The sequence below is a fragment of the Mastomys coucha genome, unplaced genomic scaffold (assembly GCF_008632895.1).
Source record: "Mastomys coucha isolate ucsf_1 unplaced genomic scaffold, UCSF_Mcou_1 pScaffold1, whole genome shotgun sequence".
Lineage (NCBI taxonomy): Eukaryota > Metazoa > Chordata > Mammalia > Rodentia > Muridae > Mastomys > Mastomys coucha.
Window position 1 is genome coordinate 48,522,150 of NW_022196891.1, and position 13,102 is coordinate 48,535,251.

Genomic DNA, 13,102 nt, shown 5'->3' on the forward strand with positions numbered 1-13,102 from the left:
TTTTTTTTTTTTTTGTCTGTTTCCTTCCTTAGCAATGGTGACTCAGCCAGCAGAGAAGAGCTGTGGGGAGAGCGTGCAGCCTTTCCTGGCATCCATTCTGGAGGAGCTCATGGGGCCAGTGAGCTCGGGTTTCAGTGAAGTCCGTGCACTTTTCGAAAAAGAAGTAGATGAACTCAGCCAGAGCTTCCATGGCACTCAAGACAGTGCCCAGCTGAAGGAGGTAGGAGAGAGAGCTCACACTGAGGGGCAGGAGAGAGAGTGCACACTGAGGGGCAGGAGAGAGAGAGCGCACACTGAGGGGCAGGAGAGAGAGCTCACACTGAGGGGCAGGAGAGAGAGCTCACACTGAGGGGCAGGAGAGAGAGCTCACACTGAGGGGCAGGAGAGAGAGCTCACACTGAGGGGCAGGAGAGAGAGAGAGCACTGAGGGGCAGGAGAGAGAGAGAGCACACTGAGGGGCAGGAGAGAGAGCTCACACTGAGGGGCAGGAGAGAGCTCACACTGAGGGGCAGGGAGCCCAGGGCTGCTGGGCTGCCTTTCTTGCTCTCCTCTCCTTTCCCCTTGATCCCTCCCAGCCTCTCCTCTCTCCCTCCCTTCCTCCTCTTCCTCCCCTTCCCATTCCCTCCTCTCTTTCAGTCCCCTCTAGCCTTTCCTTCTTTTTCTTTTCCTCTTTCCTTTCCCTTCCATCAATTTATCTGGTATTTCTGCCATCTATCCAACTAACTCATTGATCTTCCATTCATAACTAAATCTACCTAATTTTCCTTATTAATGGTTTGTAAGTTGCAAATATGTTTGTAGAAGTAAAACAACCAATTCAATAGTATATAATTCTATGTTCATAAAGAGGCAAAATTAATAACCACCATTGATGTCCCTCTGGCTTTATACCCAAGCCCTTGGATTGACTGATATAAACAGTCTGGTGTGTGTCTACTTGCATACTTTATTGGTTCATATATAAGCATGTCTCTTATTTTAAATAATGTTTGCTACTTTGTTTCCTAGACAGCTATAGACTCCTAATATAAACCTGTGCTTGTCAAGGAGCAGCGGTCCCTCAGTGTACTGAATCAGAAAATGGGGGAGGGGTGTAATCTGCTCTGCTGTGGGCAGCAGAGTTGATGCACCCTCACATTCAAGATTTGCTGACACACACACTGGCGGTCTGCCTGACACACACACTGGCGGTCTGCCTGACACACACTGGCGGTCTGTCTGACACACACACTGGCGGTTTGCCTTACACAACACATCACTAAGGACAGGACTTGTTGGGATGACTCTTTCTTCTCCTCCCTTCCTTTTTTTTTTCTTTTCCTCCATTCAGTTCAAAGCATTTGTCTTTTTAATTGGCACATTGTAATTGTACACATTTATGGGCTACAGTGTGACAATGTTACCCAGAGCTTTGAAGGCAGAAGCCTGGCTCCACAGTCCCAATAAGATATGCTCAGCCAATAAAGAGATGAGTGCCAGTAACCGGCACAGGTAAGAGGTCTATTTAACGTGCCTACTTTGGGAAGAGGAACAGAGAGTCCAGAGAGAGACTCAAGTCTGTCTTTGAAGTGCTGACCAGTCCGGAGCTTTAGGCTTAAATCGAGGGAGAACTGGGGTGGGCTTGATCAGCTCTCCTGCCCCCCTTGACCACGGTCCCAACTCTACTGCTTCTGTTTCCAGGTAGTCCTTAAAATCATTAACCCTTGAGGGAACCCATCTGGTTCCTATGGGATGAGCTCTTCTGCTCCAGGTGTAGCCTGGCCTACAATGGTGACTGCCCCCTAAATGTGGACATATCCTGGGAGGTTCTGCTCCTCCTAGGACCCAAAGCGACTGCAGGTTTAGGACAATGACTTGCCTCTGTGCCTTCAGGCGCAGTAAAGGAGACTGACAGATACTAAAGGAAGGTAGGGATGCCAGCCTCCATCCTATGTTAGGTACCTGTGGACCTACCTGAGGGGTCAAAGCCTTTTCAGCAAAAGCAGCTTCCACACTCCTGTTTCAGCTGTTTATCCATGCAGATGGTGTGGAATGATAGCACCAGGAATTACCTCTTCTATTCCCTTAAACATTTTTCATTTCTGTGTGTTATGAGCTCTTCAGGCTCATTATAAAACACGTGATAGATTTCAGTAAGCCATAATTTCCCTCCCGTGCTGGGCTCTCATTTCTTTACGTGCATATTCACACGTATGTTTGTACAAAACCAAGATCACATAACAGATGCCTTGATGTTCCTTACTCCAGCCCTGTGTTCATGTGTGTGTGTACATGTTTATATGGACTGTGTGTACCTGTGCATGCGTTCATGTGTGTGTGTGTGTGTGTGTGAGTGACTATGTTTGCATTGGGTACCTGTGGTGTGTGTGTGTGTGTGTGTGTGTGTGTGTGTGTGTGTGTGTATTTCTGGGGTTTGGGGCATGTGTGTGTGTGTATGCATGTGCAGGCACTTGTAAATGTGTGTGTATGTATGCAAACACATACACACGTGTTTTTTACCTTGCCTTTCTTCCTCTTTGTTTTCTGGCAACACTCTCCTCTCTGCAGATAACTATTATCACCAGTTTGGCTTGTGTTATGCCACGCTTTCCCTCTCTTAGAAGATATATAAAACACACACACATTTCACAGCTGTTGTCTTCCGTTGCTTGCTTTTAGAACAATATAGTTATTTTATCTACCATGCTGCTTATTGGGTCTCTTCCTCACAATGATTTCATGAAACTGTCTCCAAGGTAACTAACTGTTCTAGTTCTAAATCACTTTGTGTAAGTTCATGTTTAGAAATGCCATGATTTATTCAGCCATCCTATGCTTGCTGACACCATGAGAAAAGCCATAATAAATAAGCTTGTACCTCCATCCTATCATATTATAGATACGTGTATCTGTGTATACACGCACCTTCCTTACATCTTGATGCTTTTATTTCAGTGGGATAGAGTCCTAGGTTGAAAGATATATATTTTATGTTAACAGATGTTTTCATTAAATTTTAAAGGAATTTTAAATTTTGCGTTGTACTGATTTATTTGTGGCAGGGAGCCTTCTCCCAGCATTACCCTCTGTGATGGTGACTATCAATCATTTAAACCCTCGACAATCTGATAGTAGTGAGGCAAGCACCCTCTTTCCTCTCTTGCCTATTCAATTAATTATTTTTAGTAATACATTCCTGGCTCAGCAGCTAAGTATACTTGCTGCTCTTCCACAGGACACAAATTTAGTCCCCAGCTCCATGTCAGGGGCCTCACGACCAACTGTAACTCCAGCCCCAGGGGGAATCTGACGCCCTCTTCTGGCCTTCATGTGTAGTACATTCATAGGCCTATACTCAACACACACAGATATTCAGTATTAAAAAGAAACCTTTTGTAAAAGGAAGTGAGAATAAGAATAATTGTAGGACAAAAGCAAATGTAACAATGTTTCTCTTCCCTGTTTAATCTTTACTTCCTCTTCAGTAGACCTTTCCATTGTTTACTTTTTAAAGTGAATACTTTCCCTTTTAAAGCACCATGGGATGGGCCCTTGGAAAATTCATGTCAGATACATGTCAGATACATATTGATGTCAGGTATGACCTCCTATGTCATTCACACTTGCCTGCCTTTTGCACAGCTCTCAAGCTTCTCTTGAGAGCTTTCATTATCAGCAATTTTTCCTGTCATTACCCATTCTCCTGTCTAAGCTTACAGTGTGTGAAACCATTTTCAACTAAGCTTAGAGTATGAAGCGAGTTTCCAGCCCCTAGAGAACCTTTTGCAGGCTCACGGGCTCAGCAGCAGTTCTCACAGCCTGCCTAGCTGCTTCTTGACTTCAGGAAGCTAGGACTTGGAGGCTACTGAGGACTTAAGGAGCTGGGAGCCCCTGCTTGAGTATGCATTCAAGTCTTCCTGATATCTGGTTGGTTCTACTGTGTTTCTTTCCTAGCAGTAGAGTTGCCTCAGAGAGCCACAGAAAGAAGACAACTGAAGATCCTCCAGAGAAAATGGTCCAAGTAGTAATTAATACTCATAACATATACTTGATTGTTTCATAATGCTGGTATTATGTATATGGAGGAAAGATTCCTAAATCTAAGGGAGTTTGCTTTTCTTCTTTACCAAAAATGCAGCACCTAGAACAGCTAATGAAGCTTCCTCTGGATTCTGTGAAGATGGAGCCTTGCTATACTAAAGTAACCCGGCTTCCAGAGCGCCTGCTAGACCTCCAGAGCCGCTTCCGGTTCTCTCACGTTGACCTGGTGGTCCAGAGGACTCAGAACTACATGCAAGAGGTGAGAGCAGAGGGGAGTCCAGGGAGGATGAGGCTGAAGCAAGAAAGAAGGGAAGAGAGAGGGAGAGAAGGATGCACACACGCTGGTGGATGTGGCCAGGAGTCAGGTTGACTGAGGACACACACTGTACTTCTAGCTGGCTTCATCTCACCTCCAAAAATAAGAATCTTGGAAACAAAGTAGCATTAGCCAGTAATTATTTGATGGTTGAGTCAGGGCTGCAAACTTTGGCTGCAGATAAGAAACACATGGGGAAATTTTAAAAACTACTCATGTGCTACCCCACCCCAGGTGATTTCAAATGTGTGTGTGTGTGTGTGTGTGTGTGTGTATAATACATTTGAAATTCCTAGAGAACATCCTCTACCCCTACTATGTTTTCTACTATGCAACCAGGATCTAGAAACAATGGCTGAAGTTTCCACCACCTCATTATAAGAGAACCTGTTACCACTTCATATTTGATTTTTATTTTTAAAATTTATTCTATTACATGTACATCTGTATACACCTGCTTGTCTGTATATGAACCATGTGCATGCGTGCTCCTGAGAAGGCCAGGAGAGGGTGTCAGATACCTATGACTGGAGTTATTGATGGTTGTGAACTTCCCTGTGGCGCTGGGAAGAGAAATGTGGTCTTCTGAAAGAGCAGCGAGTGTTAACTGCTGACTTATGTCCCTAGCTCTAATATTCGAATTTCTTGAGTCTACTCTATAGATTCCCCCCCACACACACACGCAATGAGGAGGTCCTCCTCATCCTCCAGGGACAAAACTGAGTAAGTAGTATAGGCTCTTTCATAAGTGAAAAAAAAAGTCTAATTCTATTCCATATGTTTAGCTTGCTGCAACTAAACACTACATGGAATCTCACTTCAGGGATTCAGAGTTACGGTGAATTCTAAGTAAGACCAAATCTTAGGTAAATGTAGTGGCGTTGAAAGCGTTCTGATAAAATATTTTACCTAAAAATTACTGGGAGGATTAGTTTTGTGTGTTATCATCTAACCTCCAAATTATGGGCGGTTAGTGATGGTTGGAGTAGCTGGATGTGGTGGTGCCCACTTGTAATTCCAGGATTGGGGAGGAAGAGGCAGGAGGATCTGGTCAGGAGTTTAAGGTCTTTGTCTCTGTTACAGGTTCAAGGCCAGCCTAGGCTCAATGAAACCCTCCCTAAAAAAATATAAAGTATAAATGGTAGAATTAGGCAACAGTGCCTTGGCTAATTCTGGATCCTGGAGAGACAGACACAGGCATGACTACAGACTAAAACATCTGAGCTCCATCAGTTTCCTGAGCAATAAATTTCTGTCCCCAGTGTGACAGCCACTACTGCCATGGAGTCCCGACCCTGCCTCTCCTCTCTAGCACTATTAATGTCCTTTCCCATTGCTATGACAGGAAACACTTAAGGGAGAAAGGCTTCCTTATGGCTTCTGTATTGAGAGGGAACAAGACAAGAGGTCATGGCGGAGGTCATAGAGGTGGGAGCGTGTGTCTGGGACAGCTTCTAATGCTGGTGCCTGGAAGCAGAGAAAGCTCAAGCTAGACATGGATGAAGCTAGCTGTGTTCCTTAAGCCTCCCACCTTCTCCAGCAAGCAACTGCAGCCTAAAGATTCAATAACCTCCCAGAACAGTGCTGCCTAACAAAGACCAAGTGTTCAAAAACAGGAATAAGCCTACAAGGGCCATTTCACATTCGAACTGGAACATTAGCCTGGCAGAGGAAGAAAGGGCTATGAGATGGTAGAATGGAAAATGGAGGGAGGGTATGCTGCAGGGCAATATGTCATTCTAGGAACGGAGTTGCGCCTTCTCCCACCTTGTCATATGATCTGTGTCTGCATTGCCAGGAAATGGAGGAGAATGTCCACGGGGGACCATGGCTCTGAGTCCCTCTGTACTGGAGTTTCTTTCCCATTAAGTACGATGGGTAGAAGAGGGGATGGAAGGATACCATTATGCAGGCAGGCAGACAGATAGACAGATGTATGTTTATAGAGAAAGATGTTTCCCACCGTCTTCCTATTTCACAGTGGCCACTGGCTCTCTTGTTTACACTCCAGGGAGTAGGGGGAGTGCTGGGTCAGTCCACAGTTGTTCCTGGGGGACTCTGTCCATCGCCTCCTTTCCGAGCCCAGGCAGGCAGGTGGGACCCCATGTTCCCAGGCTCTGACTGCTGTCTTTTTCTGTCTTGATGGACAGCTCATGGAGAATGCTGTGTTCACCTTTGAGCAGTTGCTCTCCCCATATCTCCAAGAAGAGGCTTCCAGAACAGCAGTGGCCATCAAGAAGGTTAAGCTCCGTGTCTTAAAGGTAAGAGTTTAGTCAGCATCTGACAAGATCATGAACCCTGTTCCTTTACTCAGTGGGAAATACCCTGACCTTCCTTGTATCCCTGTCAGACCCCTTTCCCAAGCAGATAACCATTGTTCCCAGCAGTTTCCTAGCATGACTGTCATGCCTCTCCCGCCATCTAGTGGCTTCTTCTGGAACTACATGTCCTCAACTCGACGCCCCAGATAGAAGTGATCTGTGTGTATTGATTGACTGCTTCAAACACCGTGACTGGTACTGCATAGTATATATCAACAGGCCAGCTTCATCTGAGTACAATAAATTTCACTAAACTGCTCAACATTTTAAATAAAAGGCAAAGCTTATAGCCAAAGGAACTACCCCTAAGGGAAAGGATGAGATAGTTTTTAATAAGTTCTATGTATAAGGGCTTAATAAAGCTGTTGCGACAACAGGAGCTTGCACATATTTGGTATTTACTTAAAGCCTTTTTAAAATACATGCTCCTAAGATTTGTTGCTCCCAAGTTTTTATTCCAAGGATTTTATGTTTAATTTCTATTATTTATATGTGTTAGTGTGTGTTTGTGTGACTGTATGCCACCTGTGTGTGGGTTCCCATGGAGACCAGAAGAGGACTTCGGGTCCTTTGGAGCTGGAGGTACAGGTAGTTGTAAGTCATCCAGTGTAAGTGCTGGGAACAGAATTCGGGTCCTCTGAAAGAGAGGAAGCGATCTTCCCTTCAGAGCCATCTCTCCAGGCCTATTTAAAGTCTTTTAAGGAAAAGACCCCAGAACTACCATTCCCTTTGACTCTCACTGAGCTTAGATGATTAGACTCCACCCCACAGCAGACTGAGGAAGCAGTCCCCCTCACTCAGGCTCAGCAGCGAAACACAAGCTCGGAGCTGAAATGATGTTTACACCTGGCCCAATAATTTCTGCTACCTCCTGATTCCCCAAAACAGTGCTTTAGAACAGAAGGTTAAGATCCCATCTGCCTGAGGGATGTCTCAGAGTCTCAGAGCTAATCCTGTGCCATGGAGCAGGAGAAAACTCTGGCAACCAAACTGTTGAGACGAATGTTGATCATAGCAACACAAGTAATAACACACTCGCAATTGACATGAGGGGAAAGGTCAAACCTCAGTCATCACTTGAGCAGACAGGAGAGGAAGGGGTAGGAAGGTATACTGACTAGATACTGATAGAAAGGTATACTGGGGTTCAAAGGAACTTAGAATACCTCAAGTTCAACTTATAGCCAGCGTTAAAGATGTTCCTGCCCGGTGAACAGGGCCCACCTGAGTTCTGGGTGAGGAACTTCCAGTGTTGTTTGGAGCTGCAGGAATATACAACCTTGGGTGGCTTGCATCCACTTTGAGACCTGCTTTAGATTTGGGGCTTCCTGGAACCCTTGCAACTGTCCTAAATGTTGAGTGACCTGTAGAACAGACCTGTGTGCCGGGAGTCTAGCCATTGAGGTTTTCATGTTCCTGAACTCAAGCATCCTGAAACTATTGGCTACATCTGACCATGTCCACTTTAGCCTCCCTTTTATCTAGAGAGGTGCCATTGTAATTGCAAAAACGTTCAAGTCAAATATTTTTAAAAAAGCAATTCATTTGGAAGAAGACAAAAATTCTGACCACTAGTCCACTGGGTATCTTTAAAAGCTGTAGTTACATGATTGGATAGAAGGTGATAACTTACAGAAATCTACCGGCACCATGTACGTACTATAGACCTACATCATATGGGCTAATAAGAGGAGAGATCTTCTAGATTTGGCTTCTCAGTGGTTTTGGATTTTTGTGTGACTTCCCACATGGCCATAGATTTTCTGGTGATTAGCAAACATTTATTTATTTATTTATTTATTTATTTATTTATTTTTGTCTTTATTATTGTCTTGTATTCAAATGAAATTATTACTGCAGTTAAACTACTTGCTACTCCAATAAATAGATAATAAATAGACAGACGGAAAGATGGACAGACAGACAAAATGAAGAGTGTGGCTGTATCTCAAATACTCAGACACCTCCAAATCCCACTTCCAAATGTGTTCCAAATCACAACAAATTCCACTTCCCAAGACAGCCAGTTAGACTTTTCACAAGTTTGTGTGCAAGCCCACACCTTCTGATGTGAGAGTCAGGCTCTTAGAACTGGTAATTCTCCTCCCTCAGCTACCTTCATAGCCTTCTCCACCTGGTTGCCTTTGGTAGCTTGAGTAGAGATGTCATTTTGCTCCCGTTTATGATCTGCAGAGTGAGCGCTCTCCTTTCTCTCCTTTCTGCTTTGGCTTGACTGTTGTGTTTACATGCCTACAGTAGTTCTCCACTGCGCCTGTGCAGAAGGCACTGGCATTCACGTGCAAACCAGTAAGAAACTGGCAGCTCCCAAGAGTTCTTATTGACTCTTAAGTTCAAAATTGTTCCTTTGTGTGCCTGTCCTGGAAAATACTACACTGAACTAGAGAGGGCTGGGTGAACTTTCTTAGTGTCAGGTGGTAGATGTTTTAGTCTTTGTTTTCTGTTGCAACCATGCAGCGCAGCTACTATGTACTTCCAATTTGGGACGTTTAGGATGGAATAGAGAAACCCTCTCTTGTTCAAGATAGTAAACTTCTTTAGTTAACTGTTACCTGGCGTATTGATGGAGCTTTGAGCATGTCCTCTCTTCCTTTGCAGATATCATTACAAGCCACGCACCATGCTTGCAGAACAGGGCATAGTGGATATTTGTGGCTCCCTTGTGTCTACCCAACCAGAAATAAGGAACACTCTCTAGTTAGATGCCCATCTTTTTAAACAAGCTATCACTTCTTTGTTTTGATCTTGCCTCAGTTTCCACAGGACGATGCTACAGTCTACACCCAGTTTGTGTAGAGGTTCCAGAAATAGATCTCAGAGACCCCAGAGTCCTTGGGATTAGTGGGGGCTGAGGAGGGGAGGTGACATCGGTGGTTGTGTTGTTTTGTTGTTTAAGATCACAGATTGAAATGCAGTTCCTTAGTGTGTGTTTCTGTGTCCACAGCAATATGATTACGACAGCAGCACCATACGGAAGAAGATCTTCCAGGAGGCATTGATTCAAATCACACTGCCCACTGTGCAGAAGGCACTGGCATCCACATGCAAACCAGTAAGGGGACTCCCACGAGCCTGCTCTTGTTAACTTTGGAGTTCAAACGTTTTACCCTGAACTTTTGTGCTGGCATATACTCAACTACACCTGAGGGCTGGGGAATTCTTTATAAGTGGTCAGGTTGTGGATGTTTTAGGCTCTATGGGCCTGTTTCTGTCACAACCACTCAGTGCTGTTGTTTAATATACAACAGCAGCCAGAGATGATGCATAAATATATAATCAAAGTCTGTATTTCAGTAAACACCTTGCATGCACACCACACACACACACACACAGAGGAAGCCCAGGATTTGGGACTTCTGGACTACAGGAAATCAAAGTCCTGGACTGGAGCCAACCTCTAAGGGCTGTCTGTCACGGGCTGCCAAAAGACACGAGACATCCTCCTGTTTTATTGCTTGTCCTTACTCAGCGTGTACTCTGAAAGTTGGCCACTATACCCAGAAAGGATCTAATGTGTATGGCACAGGGCTGCGTGCTCTCTTATGTTCTATAACTTTACTGAAATCTCTGACATAAGCTGGTGTGAGCAAGGGGCTTCAGGGCAGCCATGATTATGGTGTGAATGGAGCATCAGGCGGAGCATCTGCAGGTTGCTTCACATCTTCTGTTTAGGTCCTGGCTTCCCTCTGCTCTGCTCTGGACCCCTGGGCAAGTATGCCCCTGTGTTCTTCTTTTGATCATCTTTCATCCTTTATAACATTCATCTACTAATATATATATCTTCCTTTTTATTTTTCTGTTACCACCAAACCTCCCCCCTGTTCTCCACCCCCACCCCCCTGCAACCCCCAACACTTTGACAACATCTTGCTGCATAGCTCAGGTTGGGTATTGAACTTTTGATCCATCAGGCTTGCTAAAACTACACCACCACGCAGGCTTGTATTATCTTTCTCAAGAATGAAACATTAGAAAGAGGCATTTGTGATTAAGTTCCTATCATACATCAGGCATAGCATTATCATACATCAGGCATAGCATTAAACATTTCTTTAAAAAAAAAAACTTTTATTTACAATGATGGCTGTGAGCCATCATGTGGTTGCTGGGAATTGAACTCAGGACCTCTGCTTGCTCCAGCCCAAAGATTTATTTATTGTTTTATGTAAACACATTGTAGCTGCCTTCAGACACACCAGAAGAGGGTGTCCAATTTCATTACGGGTGGTTGTGAGCCACCATGTGGTTGCTGGGATTTGAACTCAGGACTTTTGGAAGAGCAGTCAGTGGTTTTAACCGCTAAGCCATCTCACGAGCCAGCATTAAACATTTCTTATGGATCATCAAAACGAGTTTCACAGCAGCCCTTGGAGGAGGAGAGAGACTATTCACATCCTCAAGGTGCTAACAAGGGAAGTAAGTGGGTGAGTGGTAGCAGGCCCAACATCACAAGGCCGGTTACCACCAGCTGAAGTCAGTTTGTATTTACCTATGACACAGCTGGCACTCAGCAAACGGCAACACCTACAACTCTGACTCTTGCTGTTCCTGCATCCCAAAAACTGAAGTGGGAACTTGGCCCTTTGCAGGGCCCGTTCACCCTTGGAGTCAATGAGAAAGAGCATCATAGAATTTTTAAATGTTTTTTGACAGTTTGGAGACTCTCCAAGCACTGAATATTAAAATTGTTTGTGTGGGTTATTATACTGTGGAATTTTCTCTGGTTTGTTTTCATATTCTATAAGTGCTGTTTTTCTTCAGATAATCATTGGCATATCCAGTCTTGCATTTGTCCCTGGAGTATTTCTTTGGTGGAAAGGTTCTGATAAAACCAAAAGAGAAAGGAATTGGTCTGTATGCATTGTCTCTTGGCCATATGTGAAGGATGATTCCGTAGCCTGGGGATCACTGATCCACTTCAGAAGGCATTGGTGTCTCCCTTCCAAGGAAACTGGAGCTCTCAGTGCTCTCTTCTCCGCATGAGAAGAAGAAGGAGGGCTTTGGCTCCCCTCTTTTCTATGCCCTCTGTTCCTAACATCAAAGGATTGAACTGTGCCCCTTCTATGCAGCTCTTTGCAGGTGTTTTGTTTTGGCATGTATGTGCTTAGCATGTATACAACATGTGTTTTGCATGTGTAGGTGTGCATGTTTTCAGGTATGTCTGTGTGTGTGGAGGCTGGAGGTTGACACAGAGTGTCTTTCTTTCTTCCTTCCTTACTTCCTTTCTTTCTTTCACTTAAAAAGATTCATTTATTTATTTTATGTATGTAAGCACACTGTAGCTGTCTTCAGACACACCAGAAAACGGCATCAGATCCCATTACAGATGGTTGTGAGCCACCATGTGGTTGCTGGGAATTGAACTCAGGACCTCTGGAAGAGCAGTCAGTGCTCTTAACTGCTTGAGCCATCTCTCCAGCGCAAGTGTCTTTCTCCATCATACTGCTTGTCAGTCTGCCTGTCCACCTGGCCAGCTTGGCCTAGGGATCCTGTCCCTGCTTCCTAAGCATGGGGCTTGCAGGTATCTAACTGTCCCATGCTCAACCCTCCCACTTTTATGTGGGTGCCTTGTCCAGTAAGCCACTGGACCCAGCCATGGCTCTTGTCATTTTTAGCTGAAAGAGGTTGCTTTTAAAAGAGCCTGTGACCCTGACTTTTCCATGATAATGGATATTTTGTGTCAGTGTCCAGAGCTTTTGGAAATTCTAGGTTTATAAGCAAATATGTTAAGGTATTATCTGCTTCATTTTCCTAAAATGAATTATCTATAAGGGGATCTGATGCTCTCTTCTGGTATATAGGCACACATGCAAATAGGACACTCATATGCATAAATAATAAATCTTTTTAAAATGAAGGAAATGTTGATTAGTATTGAGAAAAAGAGGACACAGTGCCAACTCATAGGCCTTGAGATGACTGGGAAAAAAGTCTCTGCACAGGATGTGCTCCCAGTATACACAGAGGGAATGACCAATGGCTGGGCGCCTTCTTACCATAGACAGCTAACAGGTACAAGGAGGTTAGTACATAGGCCTGAGGCAGAGGGAACCTGGGGAGACATTGTTGGCTGCATTGTTATCTAAGCATCTCTAACCTGTAGGACCAGCTGCCATCCTCCCATGTTTCCTAACGAGGAGGCAGTAAGTGAGAGTGACCTTTCCACATCTCTTTTGAAAATAGGCATCTTACCTTTTACCCTTGTTTTAATTTTTATACATTAATTACAAAGAATAATGAGTCTCTTTCTATTCTCACGTGTGTATACAGTGCCCTCTGATTGCTTGCCCTCACCACTCGTCCCCACTCAACCCTCTTGCCAATCTGCTTTCCAAATTGTTTTCCTTCTGCATTTCTGTCTTCTTTTTTTTAAAACTTTTATTGCATTATGATGAGAAAAGTTACATGATTTCAATTTATCTGAATT

General features: G+C 44.3%; 1 protein-coding gene across 1 annotated transcript in view; it reads left to right on the forward strand.

Annotated features, from left to right (window-relative positions):
* Niban1 (niban apoptosis regulator 1) overlaps positions 1-13,102 on the forward strand; it is a 171,400-nt gene that overhangs the window by 149,378 nt on the left and 8,920 nt on the right. Inside the window, exons 9-12 of the mRNA XM_031384614.1 lie at positions 33-220; positions 4,118-4,279; positions 6,487-6,597; positions 9,620-9,727. Coding sequence (XP_031240474.1) covers positions 33-220; positions 4,118-4,279; positions 6,487-6,597; positions 9,620-9,727 — 569 coding nt within the window. The remainder of the gene's footprint in view (positions 1-32; positions 221-4,117; positions 4,280-6,486; positions 6,598-9,619; positions 9,728-13,102) is intronic.